Consider the following 22,823-nt stretch of genomic DNA (forward strand, 5'->3'; position numbering starts at 1 on the left):
ATTGCTTTGTGTAATTAGCCACGGTGAGTGTTTTCGTATCCAGTTGTTGGTTTGTGCCATAAAGCAAAATGCAGTTGTCATGTGACGCTTAAAGCTGAAAAAAAAGGTGCAGTTTCTCAGCTTATGAACACTGCAAGGCAACGATGGTTCCAGTAATGTGTTGCATAAATGTAAGTTTTAAGGTCAGAAACTTATGTAGTATGCATACATCTGAATTGGGGGTAGGGAATCAAATTAAAGAAATCTAATATCGGGATTTTTTGCTTCACAATTTTAAAAAAGATTTTTTTTTTTTTTTTTTTTTTTTTTGTAAAACACATACGAATAATACATTATAATTTTTTTTGGTCATTTTTATTGTTGATCTTCTTACTTGTCTTCTTGGGCATTATAGCCGCAGAATGATGGTCTGGCAACTGTTATTTTTTCCTAATTGAAAATAAGAAAAATGACAAGCAAAAACTATTTTGTACATTTTTTTTTTTTTGTTAGTTTTTAGTCTACAAAAATCAACAATAAGAATCGGGAAAAGTTGCAGTTTAAATAAAATCGGCCCCCAATAAATTGTAATCAAATTGAACTGGGACGAAAGCATATCGTCACAGCCCAAAAATGCATAAAAAAAAAAAAATATATATATATATATATATATATATATATATATATATATATATATATATATATATATATATATATATGTATATATATATATATATATATAAAACATAACTAAGACATTAACTCTAAGCTTATTATTCAAGATGACTGGAGGATAAATGATCTGAATTATCTTTGGATGACATGGATGGAAAACAGGGCAATGTTATCACCCATGTAAGTGTAATAGCTAGGCTGGTCCACAACACACTTTGTTTTTCTAAATAAAGACTAAAAACAATCTGGGTGCCAAAAGGCTACATACACAAATCTTTTTACAACTGCTACATGATAACGTTTTACACCAAACGAAACTGGCAAAACGGTGATGATTGCACTAAAACATCAGACAAGTACACACCAAACCTGACCTAATAATAAAGTCAGAGCACTTTTTTACTTTTTAGCTTTAGTTTCAGGCACATTTGGCTACCATTAAGACAAAAGCAGTCTAGGCATGGATATTATTATGGATTGGACGGTAGTGTGGGGATTAGAACCGTTGCCTCACAGTAAGAAGGTTTCTGGTTCAAGCCTCAGCTGAGGGGATGTTCTTCCCGTGTATACATGGGTTCTCTCTGGCTTCCTCCCACTGTCCGAAAACATGCATGTTAGGTTAACTGGTTACTGGTTACAAAATCATGTCAAGCCATTGTCATCCAATATGGAAAAAAAAAAGCCCAGCTAGGTAAGCCAAGCAAAAAATTATATCCAATCTTGAGCATGATTCAGCCCCCCATCCTGAGCATGCACAGGGCGGAGGGCGACAGTGAAGAGGAAAAAACCTCCGTTTAACAGGAAGGAAACTCTCCAGCAGAATCTGACTTGGGATGCCGGTTGGGATGGGACAGGACAGGAAGGGTTAATCAGCAAGCATTGCAACTCCCAGCCAGGAAGAACCCCCCCACCCCACCCCACCTCAGAGAGAGAAGACAAACACAAGTTAATGACACCAATAATGTTATAAATGAATACATGAAAAATAAAGAGCAGAAATATGAAAGGGAAGTAAGTACTCACTGCTGTAGTAGTCCAAGTATTTTTGTTTACCATGATTAATAAATGTTCAGGATTAACACATACTTTTCTGTTTCTGCATTTAAATGACCTTTTTCAATTAAATAAGAGCTTTAAATGATAAATCATTGCTTTTTGTTTGCTGTTAAAATCTTCCATTTAACAATGTCAGCAAGACTGCAGAGGAAAAAAACTTACATAGTTTTTACTTGTAGGATGTGACTTTCCGCTCCAAGTGAGGCCTTTTAATATTGTTTAAATGTTAAGACAGACAGACTGGTGAGTCAGCACAAATGTGGGCTTTGTACTGGACCCTAGAGGAGCACGGGGAGCCGAGTCGCGGGAAAAGGTTCAATTTACCACCCAAGCTACATTCAGACCTTCACCTACGGTCCTGGGCTTCTGACGTGACATTAAAGAAAGAGATGACAGGTTGGAGCGGTTGAAATGAGTTTTTCCTCTAGGACGGAGGGGAGGTGGGGTTCCAAAACACCTGCCATATGGAAACTATGTTTTGCAATTTTTGTGGTCAAAACAAAGTTTTTACAATTCAGATTTTTGGAAATGTGTCCAGAAGAGGACATGGACATTGTCAAACAGGGCAAAACAGAGGAAGGTGTTTTCTCACAAATGAGCGAAGAGGGAAATGATCAGAGAGGAGGAAGACAGCTGCTGAAGGAGGAGGTTCATAGTTCTACCTGGTTGAAACCAGAACAAAGGCCTTGTGTGGACCCCCAGGAGGCTCAGAGGGCAGGTAGACACGATAATGATGAGGAAACAGAAGGCTGGCATGTATGAGAAGACGAGGGAAGGGAATGTGAATGAAAGAGACGACTGAAAGCAGAGGAAGAATGACTCAAACAGAAGATTGGATTTTTGCGGGGGGGGTGGTGGGGGGGAGGGGGGTGAAGTTATGCAAGACTGAGGTTTTAGCTGAAAGAGAGTCGGATAGCAGAAATATATACGAAGCTTTTCTTACGTAGAACTATCCGACAAACTGAACATGCTGATGCACGCAGGAAACACTGGATGGTTTTCCAGCAGAAGGAGGGAGGAGGAGAGCAGGGAAGCGAGGGATGAGGATGGAGTAGAAATGGAAAGAAATGAAAGGAAACTCAGCAGATGGATGATTGGAGAGCATAAAGGGAAACGTCACTGGGACTTTCCCTCGGCTTCCTCTTCCCTCCTCCCTGCTTGTCAGAGTGGGTGGTGGGCAGAGAGGAGCGAGCTTCCACAGTAGTCACGCACAGCAGCTCGCCACCTCCACGCAACCGCCGAGCAGCTCTCTGAAGCTCAGGAAGGCTGCTCACTTTAGTTAACAGATTCAGATGTGGAAGAGGACTTCCTTTCCTTTATTCTTCCTCCGGAGCCCATCGGACCTTTAAACTACTCCAAACAGCCAGATTTGGTCAGGTTTTCCACTGAAGGAACACGTCTTTAATGGGATTTTACGCTGACTGAATCCTTGCGCAGCAGCTATCCTGTTTGTGGAGCACTTCCCTCCTTCTTTTTTTCCTTGGATCTTTACTGCTGGTGGTGTTCAACTGAGGCCACACGACTACTTTTTGCTTTTTAGAGATGAGATCCAGTTTCATGCAGGTCAAGCCTGTATCTACACAGCAGTGCAGTGTGAGTTTCTAATAGCTGCTGTGTGTTTGAATCATGCATCATTGCTGAGCCTTTGCATCTATTTCCAATGTGGGATGAGCTGTGTCTGTGTGTGTGTGTGTGTGTGTGCGCAGCCTGAGTGGTTACCCAGCGTGCAGAGAGTTCATTTAGCTGTAAACATTATGGATTTGAAAAGGGAAACAATTTTTGTCCGACACTGAGTTCCGACATTGAATTTATGACTTATTAAACAAACTAGCCAGTGGGGCTTGTAGTAGTAACACTTTGAACATCTGTCTTTTTTTTTTTTATCTGAAAACAGATGAAACACCAACTTTCTTCTCAATATTAATAAATCTGAGATGAACAATAAATGATCCACATAAGTACCAATTTTAAAGACATAATTTACTTCATACCTGCTTAACAGATACTTATTAATTTTTGCATCCATGTGATGCAAAAATGTTCTATTTGATAAAGATGCATTAATAGATAAGCTGCCGTACCTGTATAGCTGTGATTCTTTCTGTAGGAAAATATTTGTAGTTGATGTTTTTAGTGGCAAATTAAGCTTTATATTTTGATATTACAAAATAGCAAATATATCTCCAGATTTATATAACATTTAATCATTTGAACAGATTTGTAGAGCAAAATTTATTTGCAATGTGTTTAAAAAACTTAAACTAAACAGTTATCTTGACCTTTAGGCTGTTAAAACAGCAACACAAAGTTTTGTGGGGTTTAAAAGAAAGAAGGCCCGATGCTAATTCATAACACTGTTTATTCTGGGATTCGTTTCTAGCAGTGTTGGATGATTAAATTAAGTAAAGAAAAGAGAAGTTTTTGTCTAATTTTGTACCTTCTCCCTTCCTCTACTGTAAGAAAAAGGTGTTTTATCTTCTCTCTTTGACCCCCTTTCTGTCGTAACAACCCAGTCCTCTGATTAGCTACCGATGGCATCCAGTACACGGATGCATTGATGCTTTTTACTCTTCCTGCAGCCTTTGAACGCATGAACAGATGTGCATTAAATTAATTAATTTAACAAAACTCTCGACAATCTGTATAGAACTAAATCACTCACCTTTGTCAGTTTTAATTTACCTGATATTTACATAACAAATAATCATTTGAAGGAGTGAAAATATTCTTGCAACAATGTGTTGGCTATAAAAGCAGGGATTTTCCTATCTGAAGTTGTTCACAGTGTGTTATCAAAATCAAGCGACTCGCAGTGAGGTGCTAGAACCCAGGGACTGGACTGACCTGCTTTCACTGCTCATCACTCCGTTCCTAAACCACAAGCTCAATGGGGTCGATCAATGTGACTGAACATCTGCTGAGCTAAAATAAGTTCAGCTGCATGTGTGAAGTTTGTGGTAACTGCGTAGAAAATGAATGTGATGATACCTGCAGGAATGCATTAACGTTGATTGTTGGATCAAAGCAAAGGATGTATAACAAGCTTGTTGGGTTTTTTTTTAGGACATCTTGTGAAATATAGACCGTGGATGGACTAATCTAGTCTTTGAGGGCCACTGTCCTGCAGGAGTTGCCATTCCCTGATATTGACGCTGATCTTGGAAAAATCATCCTGAAATGATTTTACTTTGGCACTTTTTGATTCTGTCCTACAAACTTTTCCATTTTTAATGGCAAAAATATGCAGCTTCACATTTCTACACATCTACCATTCTCACTCAATCATCCAAATATGTCATCTACTGCTTTCTAAATATAACTATAATTTCATTCAGAGGTCAAATTTAAGATAATTAATGATAAAATGTCAAACTTTCAATATATTTTCTTTAATGCTGCAGGAATGAAAGTTCTGTAAGTACTTAGTACTTTTACATTTTCCATTCCTTCTTTTATAAACCTTAAAAAGAGATGGCACAGTTGATCAGGCAGACAGTCTCCCTGCATTTGGCTGTTTGAGCACCTTTACAGTTTTACTTAGTTTCTATACAGAAGCATTGTTTTTAGACATTTTAAAAATTGCATCACTTTTTGGTCAAAACTTTGCTTAAAATCCAGTTGAAGACAATCAGATTCTTGTCTTCTGCTGCCTGTTAGACACCAGGAAGGTTTAACTAATGCTGTTTGAGGTACGGTGGTTTAAAAGGTAGGATATGTGCTGTACACACACTCAGAGCGGTTTAGGATTTTCTTTTTTTAGCTAGAATGAGGCAGTTTTCTGCATCACGCTGCTAACTCTTACATCCAAACTCAATTTTCACCACATTATTATGACACACCTCAGTCAGCGAGAAGCACCAAGTCTGGCGTTTGCACTCACTTGAGGGTTTTCCGCAGAGATGCTCAGATCTCTTCAGCTGTAATTTCCTGTTCCTGTCAGGAGCCTCTTTAATTAGTTAGAGCCACTGAAGTCATAACATACCTCCCCCACCTCGCTGTTTTTTTTTTTTTCTTCTTTCCTTCCCCCTTTCACTTCTATATATATCACTCAGCTCCAGGGACTCCTGTACATGTGTGTGTTGGAGCATGCGCCGTCCCGTGTGTGTGTGCCTGTGTCTTTTGCACATCATGTTTTGGTGCAGAGTGTACTTGGCGTGTGCATGTGTGAGCGGAGCTGTCGGCACGCATGCGTGGAATGAAATATTCAGGTGACAGGGACACACTCTGGTCCTGGAAATCTTCTGTTTCCATCCGTGCATGCAGTAATGTTTCAGCTCAGATTTCCCTCAGTATTCCTGCGCGAGTTGTGCATGGGACGTGTGTTTACCTTAAACCCTAGCTGATTGGAGGTGTGGTTAGAAGTAGAGGATGAGGAGCAAAAAGCTGTTGCCCACAGCGACAAGAGCACTTTGTGCATTATACATCAACCTACTCCTTTTTTTTTTTCTTCTGCTTCCTTCATGCCCCTAGTTATTCCAAGAGATATCAAAGGCATCAGATGTTCTCCTCAAGTAGATCTAGAAGGGCACAACTTCTGTCTTCTTTGACTGGTGCAGACATTGCAAGGGTCCACGTTGAAGACTCAGGCGCAAACAGACGCAGTTGTGACCCTGCAACAAAAGAAATGTTGGCCCTTTTCTGGAAGGTGTCACTGCAATCCTCTAAAGCATGGGTGTCAAACTCCAGTCCCCGAGGCTGGTATCCTGTAGGTTTTGCTTCTTGTCAACCTATTCCTTCATTTCAGTCAGCTGTGTTGGAGCATGGAGACAACAAAAACCTGCAGGATACCAGCCCTCGAGGACTGGAGTTGGACACCTGTGGTCAAAAAGATCTTAGATTTAGTCCAAAATGTGTGTTTTTATGTCTTAGATATAACAGCTGTGAATTTAACCTCCTCTTCATGAGAACTAGTTTTTTTTTCCTGCCTTCTATCTAAAATGACACTCTGATGAATTTCAGTATATCTTCACAGCTACAAGGGTGTGTGTGTGTGTGTGTGTGTGTGTGTGTGTGTGTGTGTGTGTGTGTGTGTGTGTGTGTGTGTGTGTGTGTGTGTGTGTGTGTGATCTTAGTGTCAAATGATTATTTCAGAAGTATCAAACTGAAGAAATGTTACTGTGTCGGTGTAGATTCACCTGGAACAAAGGCAAAAACGTTGATGGTTGACTCTTTCTAAAAATGCAGAACTTTCAGTGAAGCAGAGGAAGACGGCTTAATTCACCAAGGAGTAATGTTTTATGAGTCACTGTGCAAAAGTTGAAGCTAAAAAAAAGGGAACAGAGCAGTTTTACAGATGCTTTATTAGAAGTGTAAATATCTCAGAAACCCATCAGCTGATGTTGATGATCAGCACCTCTGGCCTATCAGTGGTCAGACTAGGGATCGCCCCCATGGTCCCCTTGGAGACACCGTGGAGATCCTGAAAGAAGAGAACCAGATGATAGTTTGTTATAAACCCCCTTCATCTTCATGGAAACTACCAAGGTCAGGTTTATTTCTATAGCACATTTACAACTATCTCACACACACAAAGGGCTGCAGTTTTTAAAAAGAATATATAGAACAATGAAACACTTTAAATAATACAATAAAATCATATCGGCAGAGACCGACCGAGCACTTCTGATACGTAACGGCACATACTTTCACCCCAGAGAAGGCTCTATCACCTCTAGAGATGCATCTGGTTAGAAGGAGGACTGTGAGCACCTCAGAGGTCTAACCAGAACAGGCGTTGTTACCAGGATCTTCGGGATTTGTTTAAAAAAAAAAGAAAAAAGGCAGTCATGTCACTCATTACACATTATTCTCAGTCACGAGACAGTCATCTCTGTAATCAGAAGTCTTTGTTTTCATAAGACACCTTGTTTGTGTGGTAGCTTGAAGTGGATAAGTCAGAACAGCGCTCATGTCGTTACCTTCCTGTTTATTTTGGGAAGCCATTGCTTGGTGGAGTTTTACATCTGAGTTTTTTCCTTGGGATTTTTGCATGTTAGGATGCTTATGGTTGGATTGATGCTTCTGAGCACGTGTAAACATCTGTTCTGCATGCATCTCATGCTAACTCATAAACAGGAGGTTCTCAAGGAGAAGAGATCACATAAGATGGTATTTACCTTCTACAAAGGATAAATAACATGTTGCTCCTGAAGTGGCCTCAAATGCAGGTTGATACATTAAGTTAACAATAGTTAATAACTAACAACTAGTTGTGTTTTCTGGCTTTTGTTGTGTCTTTCCTCAGAATGAGCTCTATGACCTTATCATGGCTTTTGACAGCTGAATGTCAGCGGAAGAAAATGACTTCTTCATGGCCTTTTTGTGGCGGAGGCATCGAGTGAGCAGCTTTGTGCAAATAAAGAGTCCAGATAAAATGAAATATCTTGTATCTTGGGATCTTCCCACTCCTCAGTTAGATTGGAGAAATATTTGAGATTGTTAAAAAAAAAAAAAAAAAAAAAAAAGCTAGAATCTTTGCTGAGATTTAGCCTTTGTCAGAAAAATGTTTTTCTGAAATGACTTTGGATGATTAAAGTATAAAACTAATTAATTTTCACCTCTATATTTAACAGAAGGTTGGGCTTAATTGTGCCATAAATAATGCATGGTTGCAGCTAAAAACATGTTTTCTGAGGTCACAGTGAACATTTGTGCCAGATGAGATGAAATTCCCTCCAGACGTTCCCTGAAAGCAGGACACCGCTGGCTGCAGTTGTCACTGACAGGGACACACCAAAGGCATAATTAATATGGCAGATTATTTCTCTTGTTTTGGAAAAATAAGCCAATTTAAGTTCCTTTGACTTTCTTACAGTCTGTAAATACCTTTGAAACGCCAAACTCAACAATGAGTTCATCTTGCTGTAGCAAGGGCCGACATATGGTGTTATTCTGCAACACTGAGCGCAGTGATTTGCTTTCTTCGCTCATCATCACATGGATTCCTCTTTAATGTGAAGTTTCAGTCTGTTATTCAGTGAAAAACTGATCAGTCTAAATCTAAAGACACGCATAAGGTGCGTCTTTCAATGAAAAGGTCTGCGTTTCACATTCAGTAGCAGTAGAAATGTGGAAAACTTTACATGCATCAGTTGATAAATTTCTCTTTCTTACATGCCGCTGTCGTTATCTCGTCTCTTTAAAACAATGAAGTTTCTACAACTGTCACCAGGTCTGTCCTGAATGCATGATGCTATTTTTTTTTCTATTAACATCAATGGTTTTATTGGATTTGCAATAACACACTTAAATATTTAACACATAAACCATTCATAATGACCAAGTGACATAAGAAAAGAGGGGGAAAAAAAGGTTTTTGCATGTGTATATACACACATACACACATACATATATATACATATATATATATATATATATATATATATATATATATATATATATAAAATATGTGTGTGAATATGAAATCCAATATGGAGATTTTCTACTTCACAATTTTAAAATAATTTTTTTTGCTAAAAATTTGATTTTTTTTAAAAATAAATAAAAATAATAAATCCACAATAAATTTTGTCATTTTTATTTATTTTTTTTTGTTTTTTTGTTTTGTTTTTTTTACTTGTTACTTGACTTCTTGGGCATTATAAAAGCAGAATGATGGTCTGGCTACTGTGTTGTTTTTTCCAAATAGTAATTAAGAAAAATGACGAGCAAAAACAGTTTTGTACATTTTGCTTTTGTTTTAAGTCTACAAAAATTAGCAATATCAAAGAATCGTGAGAACCGCAATTTAAATCTAATCGGCTCCCAAAAAATTGGAATCGAATCGAATCGGAACAAAAGCATATCGTCACAACCATAATTTATTGTAGTCAATGAAGTATCTAATCTTTTTCTTTGGACAGCTATACTAATGGTGTCTCTTTCCAATTCTCCACACACCGTGTTGTTGAAGGTGGCTATTTTCACTTTGAGAATGTAAATAAAGATCAAAGGAGTAATTGTTTCTCAGACCCTGACCAGGTTTGGTGGGATTTTTATATTTCATAATGCTGTGGATGTGGATTTATGAGGCACCTTTAATCGGAGCGCTCCATGTCTGGTACATACGGATGAAGTTTGTACCCGCTCGACTGTCATTTTCCTTTCTGTTCGAGAGAGAAGAAAACCTATTTCTGTCTTCCACTGCTTGGAATAAATCATAAATAACAGACACCTTCATTCATTGGCAGCAGAGAACAGATAAAGGAACTGTGGGTATCCTGTTCCAGAAGTACCTTCCTTTTGTGTAAACGACCCGCCTTCCCGAGTAGCACCATATATTTATTCTCTAATCAGGATCCTCTGCTTACCATGAGACAGCCAGATCAGGTCATCTGGGTCTACTTTCTGTTCCCAGAGTTGGAACTGAACATGGATAAGCAGAATTCAGTTTTATGATCCTCGCATCACGAACAAACTTCAGTTTCTTCTCTTTTAATTAGATTTAAATGCTTCATTTGTTTTGACAGCACCATTCAGGGCTGGAGGACATCAGCCCCAGTGAGGAGGTGACAGACACGGAGAACAATGAGGAGGAGGATCTGGGCGTCCTTGACGACCAGCGGAGCATCATTCTCCACCTGCTGTCCCAGCTCAAACTGGGCATGGACCTCACACGGGTAAGGTACTGAGACACTGCCCACGTTACAGCAGAGATGGTTCAGAGTGTGTAAGTCTTGTGTTTTCTTCCAAGGTGGTGCTGCCCACTTTTATTCTGGAAAAGCGATCGCTGCTGGAGATGTACGCCAACTTCATGGCCCACCCCGACATGTTTCTGTCAATCACGAACGGGGTCACGCCTGAGGATCGGATAGTCCGCTTTGTGGAGTACTACCTGACCGCTTTCCATGAGGGGCGGAAGGGAGCTGTGGCCAAGAAGCCCTACAACCCTGTTTTGGGGGAGACTTTCCACTGTTCCTGGGAAGTGCCTCGGGACAAAGTCAAGCCTGTGGTCAGATCAAACCAAGGGCCAGCTTGGGAGCCTGGCAGGGGCCCCAGCAACACACAGCAAGGCGAGGAAGCACTAGGAGGCTGCTACCGAGTCCGATTCGTGGCTGAGCAGGTGTCCCACCATCCACCTGTGTCGGGGTTTTACTGCGAGTGTCGGGAGAGAAGGATGTGTGTCAACGCCCACGTGTGGACCAAGAGCAAGTTCATGGGCATGTCTATAGGAGTGTCCATGGTGGGAGAAGGTGAGTCAGTCTGCTCTGAAACTATGGAAATGAAATTATCCATCAGAGGATGCGCTGATAATTAAAAAGCAAATGTTTAAAGGTAACAAAATCTGCAGAACAAGCCTTGCAAATGTTATCAAGTTATTTTAAGTTTCCAAACAGGAAGTGACCTCAGTAACAGTTTAAGCAGCGTCCACACACCAACTGTGATGCAATGATTTTCATATGATTTAAGTTGCTATGACGATGGTTTCTGCAGCTGCATGAAGTTACTGCACAGTTAAAGTAGGGTGATGCATCACGACCCACTGTCCCCCCTCCTGGTTTGTCTTTACCTGCTGCGTCCTCTCATCTGTATGATTATTACCTAAATATCTTTACCCAAATTTTAGTCGATAAACTCTGACCGGCTTCACACGAGGACCTGAATGTTTATGAAGCATTATGAACATTGATCATGGCGTGTGATGATGTTTATTTTCGCAGCTGAATGTGACTGTTTTAGTCATCAGGGCAACTTTTATTACTCATCATGGTCATTGTCGGAGGCATGGCAGGGTGAAAAACATTAGTTTGGTGTGAAGACATGCAGCAGTTTACTGCAGCTACAGCTAAGCCTTTACAATCCACTTTATAACCAAATACTGTATCAGATGGATTTAGAAGACAGAATTATGCACAAAATCTTTCATTTCCAAGTTTTATATATTAAGACGTGAAAATAATTATTTTGATTTAAAATTAAGGCCAATTAAAAACGTTCCTCATCGACGTCCTGCTGAGACACCTTTGGGGATTAGTTAAGCGAGTTAATGGTTGATGGTAAATATAATAATAAAAGCCAAAGATTCGAGGTGCTTTGGATCCAGAGAGGAGATTCATGTGGACAAGGTCACACTGCAGTCTGATCAAGACTGGGTGGGACTGACTGGGAAAGGATGTCTGATGTTGGAAAAACACCTGACGACCTCAGGTTACATCATCTGTGATGCGTTCAGGTGCGTCATGTGTGTCATCATCAATGATGATTCCGAAAAAAATTGATCAAATATGGAAATCAAGATTTTTATGAGCTTCTTATGAATGTGACGCCAGCACAAAGACCAGAGACACAACTCTGAGAGGTGGAGCCCTGCATCTCTACTTTCTGCAGAGCGTTTATTTGTTCATCTCAAGCCTCGGCGCACGAGGAAGAAGCAGACAGACTGGCTTCCAGAAGAAGCTCTTTTAAGGAGAGGAATGTGTAAATTCCAGACAGACAAGTCTGAAGATTATTCCTAATTTATCCTTGTACCTCCAACCATATGGCAGCTGCATGTCTGATGAAGGACGACTGAAGCAAAGCTAACCTGTTTAGTCGTCAGCTGTTCTGTGGAGAACGCATTTCCAGCTTGTTTGTACAAATTGTTAAATATTCTGACGTTGTTGTTTCTGGCATCAAGTTGACAGTGAGTGTAAGCAGTGTTTTTTTAGGTCTAATTTTCATCTATGTGACTTTGACGTGACGTTAACTGTGCTTTTATGCATCTATTAGACTGTACAACTGTTTTTAGTTGGCGTGGTTACCATGCTGTCAAATCATCGCTGCTGTTGCAAACTTTTCAGCTGATGCTTCCTGCCACAGTGTGCTGGCTGTGTGAAAACTTTGAGAGCGCTCCTTTGGCAATCGATAGTCCAGAGCTCGCCGTCAGCACCGTGTCCAGTTGGCTCGTCTGATGAGTCACCCTGAGCGGGGAGACTGAAAGTCCTCCAGTGTGAATCTGATTGGCGCAGGCCTCGGACCACCTGTTGGCAGGCTGTGACGCAGCGGTTTATTATCATGCCTGCCATGAGAACATGGTGACATTCACCTCAGGATATATTGATTGCTGGACCCCCCCCCCCCCTCGTCACATTATACAGCAGCTGATGCTGTATATTTATGAAAGGCTCAAACACTGATGGACGGTGAGTCAGCAGCAGAAAAAGAGGAGGCTTCCAGCAGCTGATGCTGCCTGGATTTAGTCCGATCCGGGCGACATTGTTCGCAGCCCATCGGTGGCTAAAGGGGGAGGAATGTTTATAGAAAATGTGTGTGAGGGAAGGGAAATAAACAAGACTTACATGAATAATATATGCAAGAAAACTTTCCTTTTTTCTGTCTGATGTGTAGTGATAAAACTTTATTGTTTTAAAGAGGCTTGAGTCCAACCGGTGTGGTTGGTGAGGGTTAGGATAACTCTTTTGTGACATGTTATACACGAGTAGGTGTGTGTGTGTGTGTGTGTGTGTGATTAAGTGACATATTTGTGTACCAGGTGGGTTTATGGTCAGCGGGTTTAACGTAAAGCTCTTTGACTTTCATTTCTAAGCATGAAAAAGTGCTCTATAAGTAAAGTGTTTGATTACGCATGCTGCTCATCTCGCACCAAACAATCAAACAGTATTCTCAAGTACTGAAGTCATTGTTGAATCTTCTGCTTTTCACTGAAAACAGCCTAAAAAAAAGATTGCAGTCAGACATATAAGAACTTTAAAACTGCTAACTTCTCATTATAACTCAGTTTCAACATGCAATAACCAGACATAACAACCAGATTTGGCCAAATTATGGTACATTATTTCTTTGAAATAGTGTTTTTAAACTGGTGATTACAGAATTGGTAGTTGTGATGCCAAAACATCCATTTTGACACATCTAAGCCACAAAGCTACTGAATGCACCAACTTATTTCTACGTTAAGCAAAGATAACACTGAGAAATGTGATTGGAGCAAATATGATCCAATAAATGTGAAATGTTTAACGAAAACTGAATGAATGTTTCTTCCAGACGGGTAGCTTGTTGAAAGTAGGTAATGTTTAGTTAAATATTTAACATGTTTTTTTCTTCTTTTTTTTTTTATTGCATCAGTTATTCAAGCTTTGGCTATTTTAGTTTGTCCTCAGAGAAGCAGCTGCATGACGAACCCAGAAGTAAGAGCAGCATAAGTCACGTCACATGTAGCCTGGTTGCTACTCATTTGTCTGACCTACGACACACACTCTTTAACTCCACGTTTCACAAATCAAATCAATCTTTCCTTCAGTTTGAGATGATGGAAAACAGTCTAACGTGGTTTTTAGTACAAGGTTGTTTTCTGTCTTTAAGACTTTAGATTAGTCGTGCTCTAACTGAAACAAATCCGCCACTGTGTGCGTTTAGGCACGCACGCACACACAGCTTTTTGAGTCGCGTGTTTAATCACACAGCTCAGCGCTGTTCACAGCTCCAGGCTGAAAAGTTTTACCCCTCACATGTCCCTCTCTATGTGTCATTTTCTGCCCACAATGGTGCCACATGCAGATTTTTCCCTGCAGCCATTTTGCAGTGAAATATAGCTGCACAAGCGGCCTCTTGTAAACATGTGGTCATGATGTCAGAACTGAAAGGCTGCTTATGAAGCGGAGAGCTCTTATTCATGACGAGAAAATCCCCGATGCTGGTGAGTCACATGTGCCGAGGGGATGCATAACGGAAATACCTGCAAGAGTCAAACACAAACTAGTTTGTGTTTAACAGGAATAAGGAGATCCTGCAGCCTCCAGTCAGGATAAATGATGTTTCACCCCCGAACTTAAATCACTGCATTAATAAGGTCTTAAAGCTGCTGCTCTCATAGATGCTTCAGCGTTAACAATGTAATTGTACTTTGTAAAGCGAATTTAATTTAATATGAATAAATAATGCATAGTTTGTGTGTATTACGGTGCTGCCTGCTGTGTTCCACAATGAGATCATGGAAATTACTGACATGCACGTAACTCTGGAGAAAATGTTCACACGCCAGGCTGAAAGATGAAGTTAGCGTTTATGTCTTTAATGGCTGATAATGTTTTAAACACACAGATGATGCTCTTCTAACAGACCAAACATAGCGTCTTTCAGGTCGTTCTGCCTCTTGTGAAACATCAAAGCAGAAACGCTTCCTTTCATGTATTGAAAATCTCCGAGTCTTTTTTTTTTTTTTTTGTCTTCTCAGGAGTCCTGTGTCTCCTGGAGCACGATGAGGAGTACGTCTTCACGCTGCCCTGCGCCTACGCCCGCTCCATCCTCACCGTGCCCTGGGTGGAGCTGGGGGGGAAAGTCTCCATCAACTGCGTTAAGAGTGGCTACTCGGCCACGGTGACCTTTCACACGAAGCCTTTCTATGGAGGGAAGGTGCACAGGTCAGCGTCTTTTATTTCTTTTATCCAACCGTCTCTCCGCAGACGGCTTCTTCTTATCTCTCTTTTTACATAATTCATTTCCAGCCTGAAGAAGATTAAGATTATTGCTTTGTGTGGAAATCTGGCTTTGACTTTTTTACATCATAATGACCTCGACCACTGCTGTAACTCAGGCTGCTTCAGATGTTTCATATCATATCTCTGATTTATCAAAGCTTCACCTAAAATTTTGCTTTTAGTTTTTGCCCCTATTTGATCAGAGAGGTTACAACACAAACAAGTGTGTTTCCGTAATTTAACTAGTTTGTCATCGACACAAATATGAAAAAAAAAGTCCCTCCTACTGTTCCTATGTGCACTATTGACAGAAACTTGTCTTAGTGAGTAGACGCTCCAGTTTCCCAGCTATAGACCACCATGTTTTGTCATGAGACCATCAAGTACAACACACACACGGATAACGGAGTTTAATCATATCTGCCTAAAGTTTCTTTACAGTAAATTAGAAATGGTTTCCAGAAATCCTAGAATAAAACATAACATGTTTCTTTTGTAAGATGGATATGTGTACATGTGCACAAAGAACACTTTTATCTCCATGGTTACCTCATAACAACGCCTGACACTTTCCAGTTCTTGTAAATAGTAAACAGCCTGTTTTTATACAGAACCTTTTGACCACTCTAAGTACTTTTACAGCCTATGGAGGGCCTTTTTTCCTCCCTTTTTAAACCAGTATGCACACATTCATCTGCAATGGACTGGTGAACTGTGCCGGGTATATCCTGCCTCTTGCCAGCTCATTTCTGGGACAAGATCCAGCTTCCCTGTGACCCTGAATTAGAATAAGCTCTACAGAAAATGGATGGATGGCACACATTCGCACACTGATAAACGAATCAGAGGCCATTCGGGGGTCAGTATCATGCCAAGGATACTTGGACAAATTGGAAATTTACCATGTGATTGCTGTTCATGCTGATAAGCTACATCCTTGTCTGGGGGGTGTTTGCTTGGTTACCTACAAACAGCCTCTAAAGCCAGGAGGCTTTTTTGAGACTGATTTTTTTTGGCAAACTTTTTTTTTTGCAAACCCTCAGGTTTCTTCGGATGACTTGTACATGAAGGCTTCAGGATAGAACATCCACCATAGCTTCAGTGTCTGCTTAACATTGTTGAAGGTCTTATGCAGGAGAACTGGCAGTTTCCCTGCAGACTTCTGATGTCCACCTCATCCTTGTTCAGTCGTTTCATAGGAAGAGAGGCAAGAGTCATGCTACCATTTTTACACCTGCAGTCAGTTTGGACTGTGACAAACTATGGATAAAGTATCTTATTCTAAAGATTTTCAAGGATTCAACATGGTGTTTGGAATTTCATAAGAAAAAAGTTATTTTCTAATGACTGCAATCTGTCTTCTTTGTATCCAGAAGTTTTGTTCTCTTCTGTCCATTTAAAGAGGGCAGCATAACGACACTCGACACGACCATCCGTCTCTTTATAGACAGTTTATGATTTGTCTTCTGGTTTAAATGGGGAGCTTGCTGGCATCAACTGTAAAGATTAGTTCAATGAAGATGAACAAGGCTGAGCCAACACTCTGAAACATTTAACTTTTATTTCAACATTTAGGACATCTGCATCAGGAGGGTTGCCGATTGCCCCCACCTGCCCTCCTTGGACTTATTTCTGTGTGTAGGCTGATCTGTGGTTAGCTGGCTGAGAGTTGTCCTCTGTCTTTGATCTTTGCACCAACCTGGTTGCTGTTTTCATTCATTCATTATCTGTACTGCTTTTTCCGATGAAGGGTCACGGAGGAGCTTGAGCTTATCCCAGCAGTCTCTGGCCGAAAGGCGGGGTACACCCTGGACAGGTCGCCGGTCCATTGCAGGGACCGGGTTACCATTTTGTCCAGTTTAATGACATTAGTTAAATTTTTCTTTGTGTTGCTGAGTTTTTATTTTTTCCTGCTTGCCAGTATTTTTTATAGGTGCTCCTGCTGATTGTCTGCTTTTTTACTTGAAAATGTTAGAGGTGGTTTTCAGTTTCATTACAGAAAACACAGCAGCCAGACAATCATTCTGCTTGCTATAATACCAACATTTATAGGAGAAATTGTTTCTCAGATTGCACACAGACCCAGTAATCCATGGTTGGATCTCGCTGAGAGGCAGAGTACAAGCTATCGATATAAACTGTAAATGCAGTTACAACAGAAAGCTGTAAACAAATCATGAAGCATGTTTTCAGTTTCTCAAACATCAGGTTGGAAATATTATCTAAAAACAAGTTGTATTTGTTTTATGTAGAGTGACTGCAGAGGTCAAGCACAACCCGACCAACACCATCGTATGCAAAGCGCAGGGCGAATGGAACGGCACGCTGGAGTTCACCTACAGCAGCGGGGAAACCAAAGTGATCGACACAACCAAACTACCAGTAACCAGGAAGAAGCTGCGACCAGCGGAGAAACAGGGCAGGATGGAGTCCAGGTGAAGACGAACCTGCTGATGATTGGTCTTGTTGATTTATTTTTCAGTTTGTGAACATGTTTTGCTTCGGCCTGCAGGCGGTTATGGCAGCACGTAACCAAGTCTCTGAAGGAAGGGAACATGGATGAAGCCACGGAGCACAAACACAGGCTGGAGGAGTGTCAGAGAGCAGAGGGGAGGAAGAGAGCAGCTGATAACAAGCCCTGGACTCCCAAACACTTCACTAAAGAGGTAAAACATCAAGCCTGACCTGCATTTGTTCACCAGAGGTTCAGAAATACTGGAGAGGAAATGCAAGTCAGACTCAAACGACTGTCCAACTAAAACAGAAGGGAAAAACTGGCCATCATGTTCATGTGATCACACTCAGCAGGGGAGACTCAGAATGATGATCCAAAATGCAAGTTTCTGCTTTATGTTTCTTATCATTTATTCACTCCAGGCTGGTTCTGTGTGGATAAAACCTTTTGCAAATATGCATTGTCCAAAAGCCCCATTAATACTCAAAGTTAAACATGCATTCAGACAGTCTTAAGAATGTACATCATCATGACATCCTCCATCGCCATGGCTGCTGTCTGAAACTGAAAAAACCTCTCTGCTGCCCTCTAGTGGATATATGGTCTCTTAACCGTGCCAATCTAAAGGATGCATGGGAGCTTGTGACGCATCTTGCTCCATTTTTCCCTTCATTCATTAGGAAAGAGTTCATGAAGATATCAGTTAAAGATAAATAGTTTCTCTGAAATGTTTTCAGCTGAATCCATCAGCGAAAACAAAGACAAGTCTGATGATGCCAGAACTCCAACTGGCCTGAGCTCATGGCACACGCTCCAGTTCCCATAAAGGCTTTGTTACTTCCAGGTCAAACAATGCACTGAGCTCTAATAACTAACCTACTTGTTGACCTGCTACTGATCAGCTAGGGTACCGTTTATGGCGCTTAAGGAGTAATAATCATCTAAGCGTCCAGACGGTCTCCAAACACCTCAGATACATAGTATGATTACAATCATTACTACTCGACCTTCATTAGAAAACCTTGCTGGCTTGTTGAAGATACAGGTGGAATGAGTAAGTGTGTATTTGTTACATAAACAATCAGATCATGTATGATAGATACTAATATTTCATGGTATTATACATTCAGACACGAAGTGTTTGTTTCTGACATGTTCAGGGAGACGGCTGGATCTATAACAACCCACTGTGGAAGTCTACTTGACATTGGAACAACCCTCATGGACAGTAACAGAGCAGAGTCCTCCACAGACCTTCAGACTCACCGAGCGATACGATGGAGAAGCGAGGTGCCAAAGGGATCTCCCCAGTGTAACCATTAAAGGCTTTGGGACTTAATACATTTTTATAGTACTGAAGTAGAATATTTCTATTTTTCACTTTGCTAAGGCCTTCTTTTGCACACGCTCAGTGACAACATTGCCACCTGTATTTGTTTTTTTTTTTTTCACTAATGGTGTTCAGTTCCCAGCTTTAGACCAGATCCAGTGTCCCATAACGCACCGTAAACGTAGCTGCAAATGATTATTTATGAAGCACTTTTATCATAGAGAGAAAGCAACTATTTTATACAGTAACTGTGGCTTTTACCAACCTTTAGTGGTCTCAGAGCTTTACGGGAAATAAGATCACCAAACCAGATTTAGAAGTCATATAAAAACAGATGTACTATGTTAAATGATGTATTCGTATATATTATTACACAGTATATTAAGTCAAGCTATTACAAAGTTTTAGTCTGCACTATGAATGTATCCAGGCACATCTGACCCTCCCTCCACCCCAACTTGTACTGTGTATTTTTGTCATGTTGCTTTACTTACAATACTCCACCCAGTGGGTGAGAAACTCCTGCCAAACGGATGATTCCCATCACTACCTCTCATTCAGCTATGATTTCTTCCAAGAACCCTCCCTCCCCACAGCTTTGCTGGTGGGTGACAGCTCCCAGGTCTTCTCACGTTTTGTAAGGCTGCCTCCAAAGATGAGGCTCATCTAGCAGAACCTATCTGGGGAAATGTGCTGGTTCATACTGGTGTGGTCTCAGGTGAATTGTGGCCAACTTTGAGAACTTTTTCTACAGTAAAACCAGATTCAAATGAAGACTTCAGTTTTTGCTGCATAGCTTTTAATTGTACCGTTGTGTTTGGTGTTTACTCTGTGCCAGTTTGTAGCCTCAAAATCACCAGTTGATTATACATTAAAAAAATAAAAACACTTGTCTTAACAGACTGGTTTTACAGGAAACGAACAGCTACACATGAATAGAAATGGATGGTGATTGTGGAGAAAAGACTGTATATTAATAAAGACCTTCTACTGTTTTTAAATGAAAGCTGTTTCATCTTGTTCTGTACTCTCACCAGAAGATCAGCACTTCTATTCCCAACACGAACAAAGCATCTACCAGGTTATTGTGTAGTTGAGAAGTCGACACTTTTGCACAGCACTGTTTCATACACTCACCGGCCCACCTTGCAAGGTTGGAGCTTTTCCAGTTCCAGGAGGTACTGAATCAACTTTGAATCAATTTTGTTCTATATTAACATGATTACATCACATCCTAAAAGGCGCCCTATTAGATTGAGATCTGCTGACTGTGAATTATTTGAATGTTGCGACAAGGTGCATCATGCTGCTGGAAGCAGCCATCAGAAGACGGTAGACTGTGGTTGTATAAAAGGCTATTATTCTGAAGGACACTTGATGGTTTACTTCCTGCTAGACAGGAGGTGACGTCTTTCTTTTCTGTTCGGAGTTCGCGTTTGTAGCCAAGGTTTCGAGTTAAAGCTAACAGACTGGGTTATGTTTCCTATCGTTCCACACACTGGGACAGTTACTGGCAGCGCATCAAAGTTTCCCTCTGTTCAACGTGTGCTTTATTGTGACACTCCGAGTGTTCAGTGAATGAAGAAAGTGAGTACTGTCAGCTGTTCTATGATATATGTGAGGTGTGCCTAGTCATCTCTGTTCTTATTCCCTCGCCGGGAAACGAAACTACGGTCTGTTTACTTTGTTTATTAAGTGCACTTGCTTTGTTTATGGAGAAGTCGTGTCGCGGTGGTTTGCAGAGAGCTGCTGGCGGACGTTAATTTCGCCGCGGAGGGGAGGGGGGAGCAGGAAGAGATGCCGTGCTGCGGAGGAGCTCGCGCCTGTAATGTGCAGACTGACCAGCAGATGGTCCCGTCGGCCTGTGTAATCCACTCGAATGCCTAAATGTGCAGATTCTTACTGTTAAGTGGTGATTCTTGATGTGTATGCCCACTAGCTGTATTTTATGCTAATTCTTTAATTATCTGATGTTGATATTGTTTGTTATTTACAGAACTATTACAACACTGAGTGACCACAATAAAGTGCCTGGCCTTTGAAACCTGGTTAACGAAGATACCTGCGCTGTGTAATTAATCTGTGTCCTGACCGACACCCTCATCTGGTCTGCTGCAAACCTATAAAACGGATTAGCGCCCCAGTGCTTCCATCAGAACAGTGGTCATAATGCAATGGATGATCAGTAACTCCATTCAGGAAAACTTTGGTGTTTGTACTGCAGGATGTTTTCCCATCTTATGTTGTTCAACTTTGGTGTTTGTACTGCAGGATGTTTTCCCATCTTATGTTGTTCAACTTTGGTGTTTGTACTGCAGGATGTTTTCCCATCTTATGTTGTTCAACTTTGGTGAGTCTGTGTGAATTATGCCTTTAGTTTCCTGTTCACAGCTGACAGAAGCGACACAAGCTGTGGTCTTCTGCTGCCAAACTTAACATGCTGCCTGGCACCAAGCACAGTATGTTTAAAGTCACTAAAATTACTCTCTCCCCCCCCCCCCCAATCCTAATGTCAATCTCAACTTCAAGTATTCTTCATCATGTCTTCATGCCCAAATGCACTGAGCTGCTGCGATGTGATTAGTGGATGGCACAGGGCGGATCTGTAGTCTTAACAGTGCTGTTGTGACATAATTCGTCCACCAGAGAGCAGTGATTAGTTATTTTAGAGCTGTAAAACCAGAGGTGTCCTCTGGTCCTCAAAGGCTGCTGCTCTGCAGATTTTCAGAGTAGTCCTGCTTCAACAGATCTGACTCCAAATAAATCCAACAACCTCTGAAGTTCTGCACAATGACTCATTAATTTGAGTGAAGTGTGATGAAGCAGGGCAACATGGAAAACCTGCAGGCTTGTGGCTCTCCAGGACATCTTTGGCTTAAAGCGATCCCCCACAACATTATGACCACCAAACCACGTAGCATGCAGATCTTCCTAGTACCACCAAGATTCCCTACCTGAACACGGGGCTTCTGCTGGTTGTGGGCTGGAAATCATTCAGGTGTATCCTGGAGCTTTGTTCTGCCACTTTGTGCATGTTAAAAGGAACGGCTACATGAGGGGGATGATCTGAAGTTTGCCAGCAGGACGCTGCACCGTAATGACACAATTACTGCTTTTCTACTTCACCCATCGGGGTGGCTTAAGATTTAACCTGATCAAAGGCAGTCGGCTGATGTGTGGCGCACCGCCGCCGCCGTTGAAGAACGAGGCGACTGTATGATCAAGCTTAAAATAATAACAGCTGAACTTAAAAGGAGTAGGGGGACGTGATTAAAAGGAAAGCCGTGTGATTCGTCCTTTCTATTGAGAAGATGGGAACTGCTTATTTCTCCATATAAAAGATAGCGTTAAAGTCTGGTGATTAAAGCAGCTAAAAGCGGATTTTTCTTTCATTTAATGAAGCAAAATGTGGTAAGTGACAAGATGCAGCGTCTAATGGCACCTGCTTTCAGATGTACGGGAGGGAGGGTCGCGATCTAGACAGTATTCAAATCCTAAACAGCTGTTCAGTCTGCTGGCCAAACATTAGTTTTATTCAGAGGAAACATCTAAAACCTGCAGGACAGCAGCCAATGACGACTGGCTTCACCTACTGGTAATAAAACGTCCAGTTATTCATCATTATAAATATGCAGTGATTGAAAGGGATGGGGGGGGTCATGTGTTGAAAGGAAGTTACACATTACACCATGAAATTCACCCGTAATAAGATGCTTCTCAAACACCACCCGCACCCATCTGTATTGTCATTCCTTATTCGGATATCAAAGCTAAAGCCAAACTCTGCCGCTGCGTGGTTCAGTTTGCATTCCCCCAGGTTGAAACAAAAAAAACCCAGCCCTGTTGAGGAAAGAAACAACTCAAATTGCTTAATCCTGCGTTAGAAATGAAGAGAACTTACACCGATGCT

The 22,823-nt window shown here is 41.0% G+C and overlaps 1 protein-coding gene across 1 annotated transcript in view; it reads left to right on the plus strand.

Annotated features, from left to right (window-relative positions):
- osbpl10a (oxysterol binding protein-like 10a) overlaps positions 1 to 19,867 on the plus strand; it is a gene marked incomplete at its 5' end in the record, with an annotated part of 99,862 nt that extends 79,995 nt beyond the window's left edge. The window contains 6 exons of the mRNA XM_079258572.1: positions 10,179 to 10,328; positions 10,403 to 10,901; positions 14,885 to 15,071; positions 17,381 to 17,563; positions 17,641 to 17,794; positions 18,744 to 19,867. Of these exons, the coding sequence (XP_079114698.1) occupies positions 10,179 to 10,328; positions 10,403 to 10,901; positions 14,885 to 15,071; positions 17,381 to 17,563; positions 17,641 to 17,794; positions 18,744 to 18,788 (1,218 nt within the window). The 3' untranslated portion in view covers positions 18,789 to 19,867. The remainder of the gene's footprint in view (positions 1 to 10,178; positions 10,329 to 10,402; positions 10,902 to 14,884; positions 15,072 to 17,380; positions 17,564 to 17,640; positions 17,795 to 18,743) is intronic.
- Positions 19,868 to 22,823: the final 2,956 nt, after the last annotated feature.

This window comes from Telmatherina bonti (assembly GCF_933228915.1).
Source record: "Telmatherina bonti genome assembly, chromosome: 19".
Lineage (NCBI taxonomy): Eukaryota > Metazoa > Chordata > Actinopteri > Atheriniformes > Telmatherinidae > Telmatherina > Telmatherina bonti.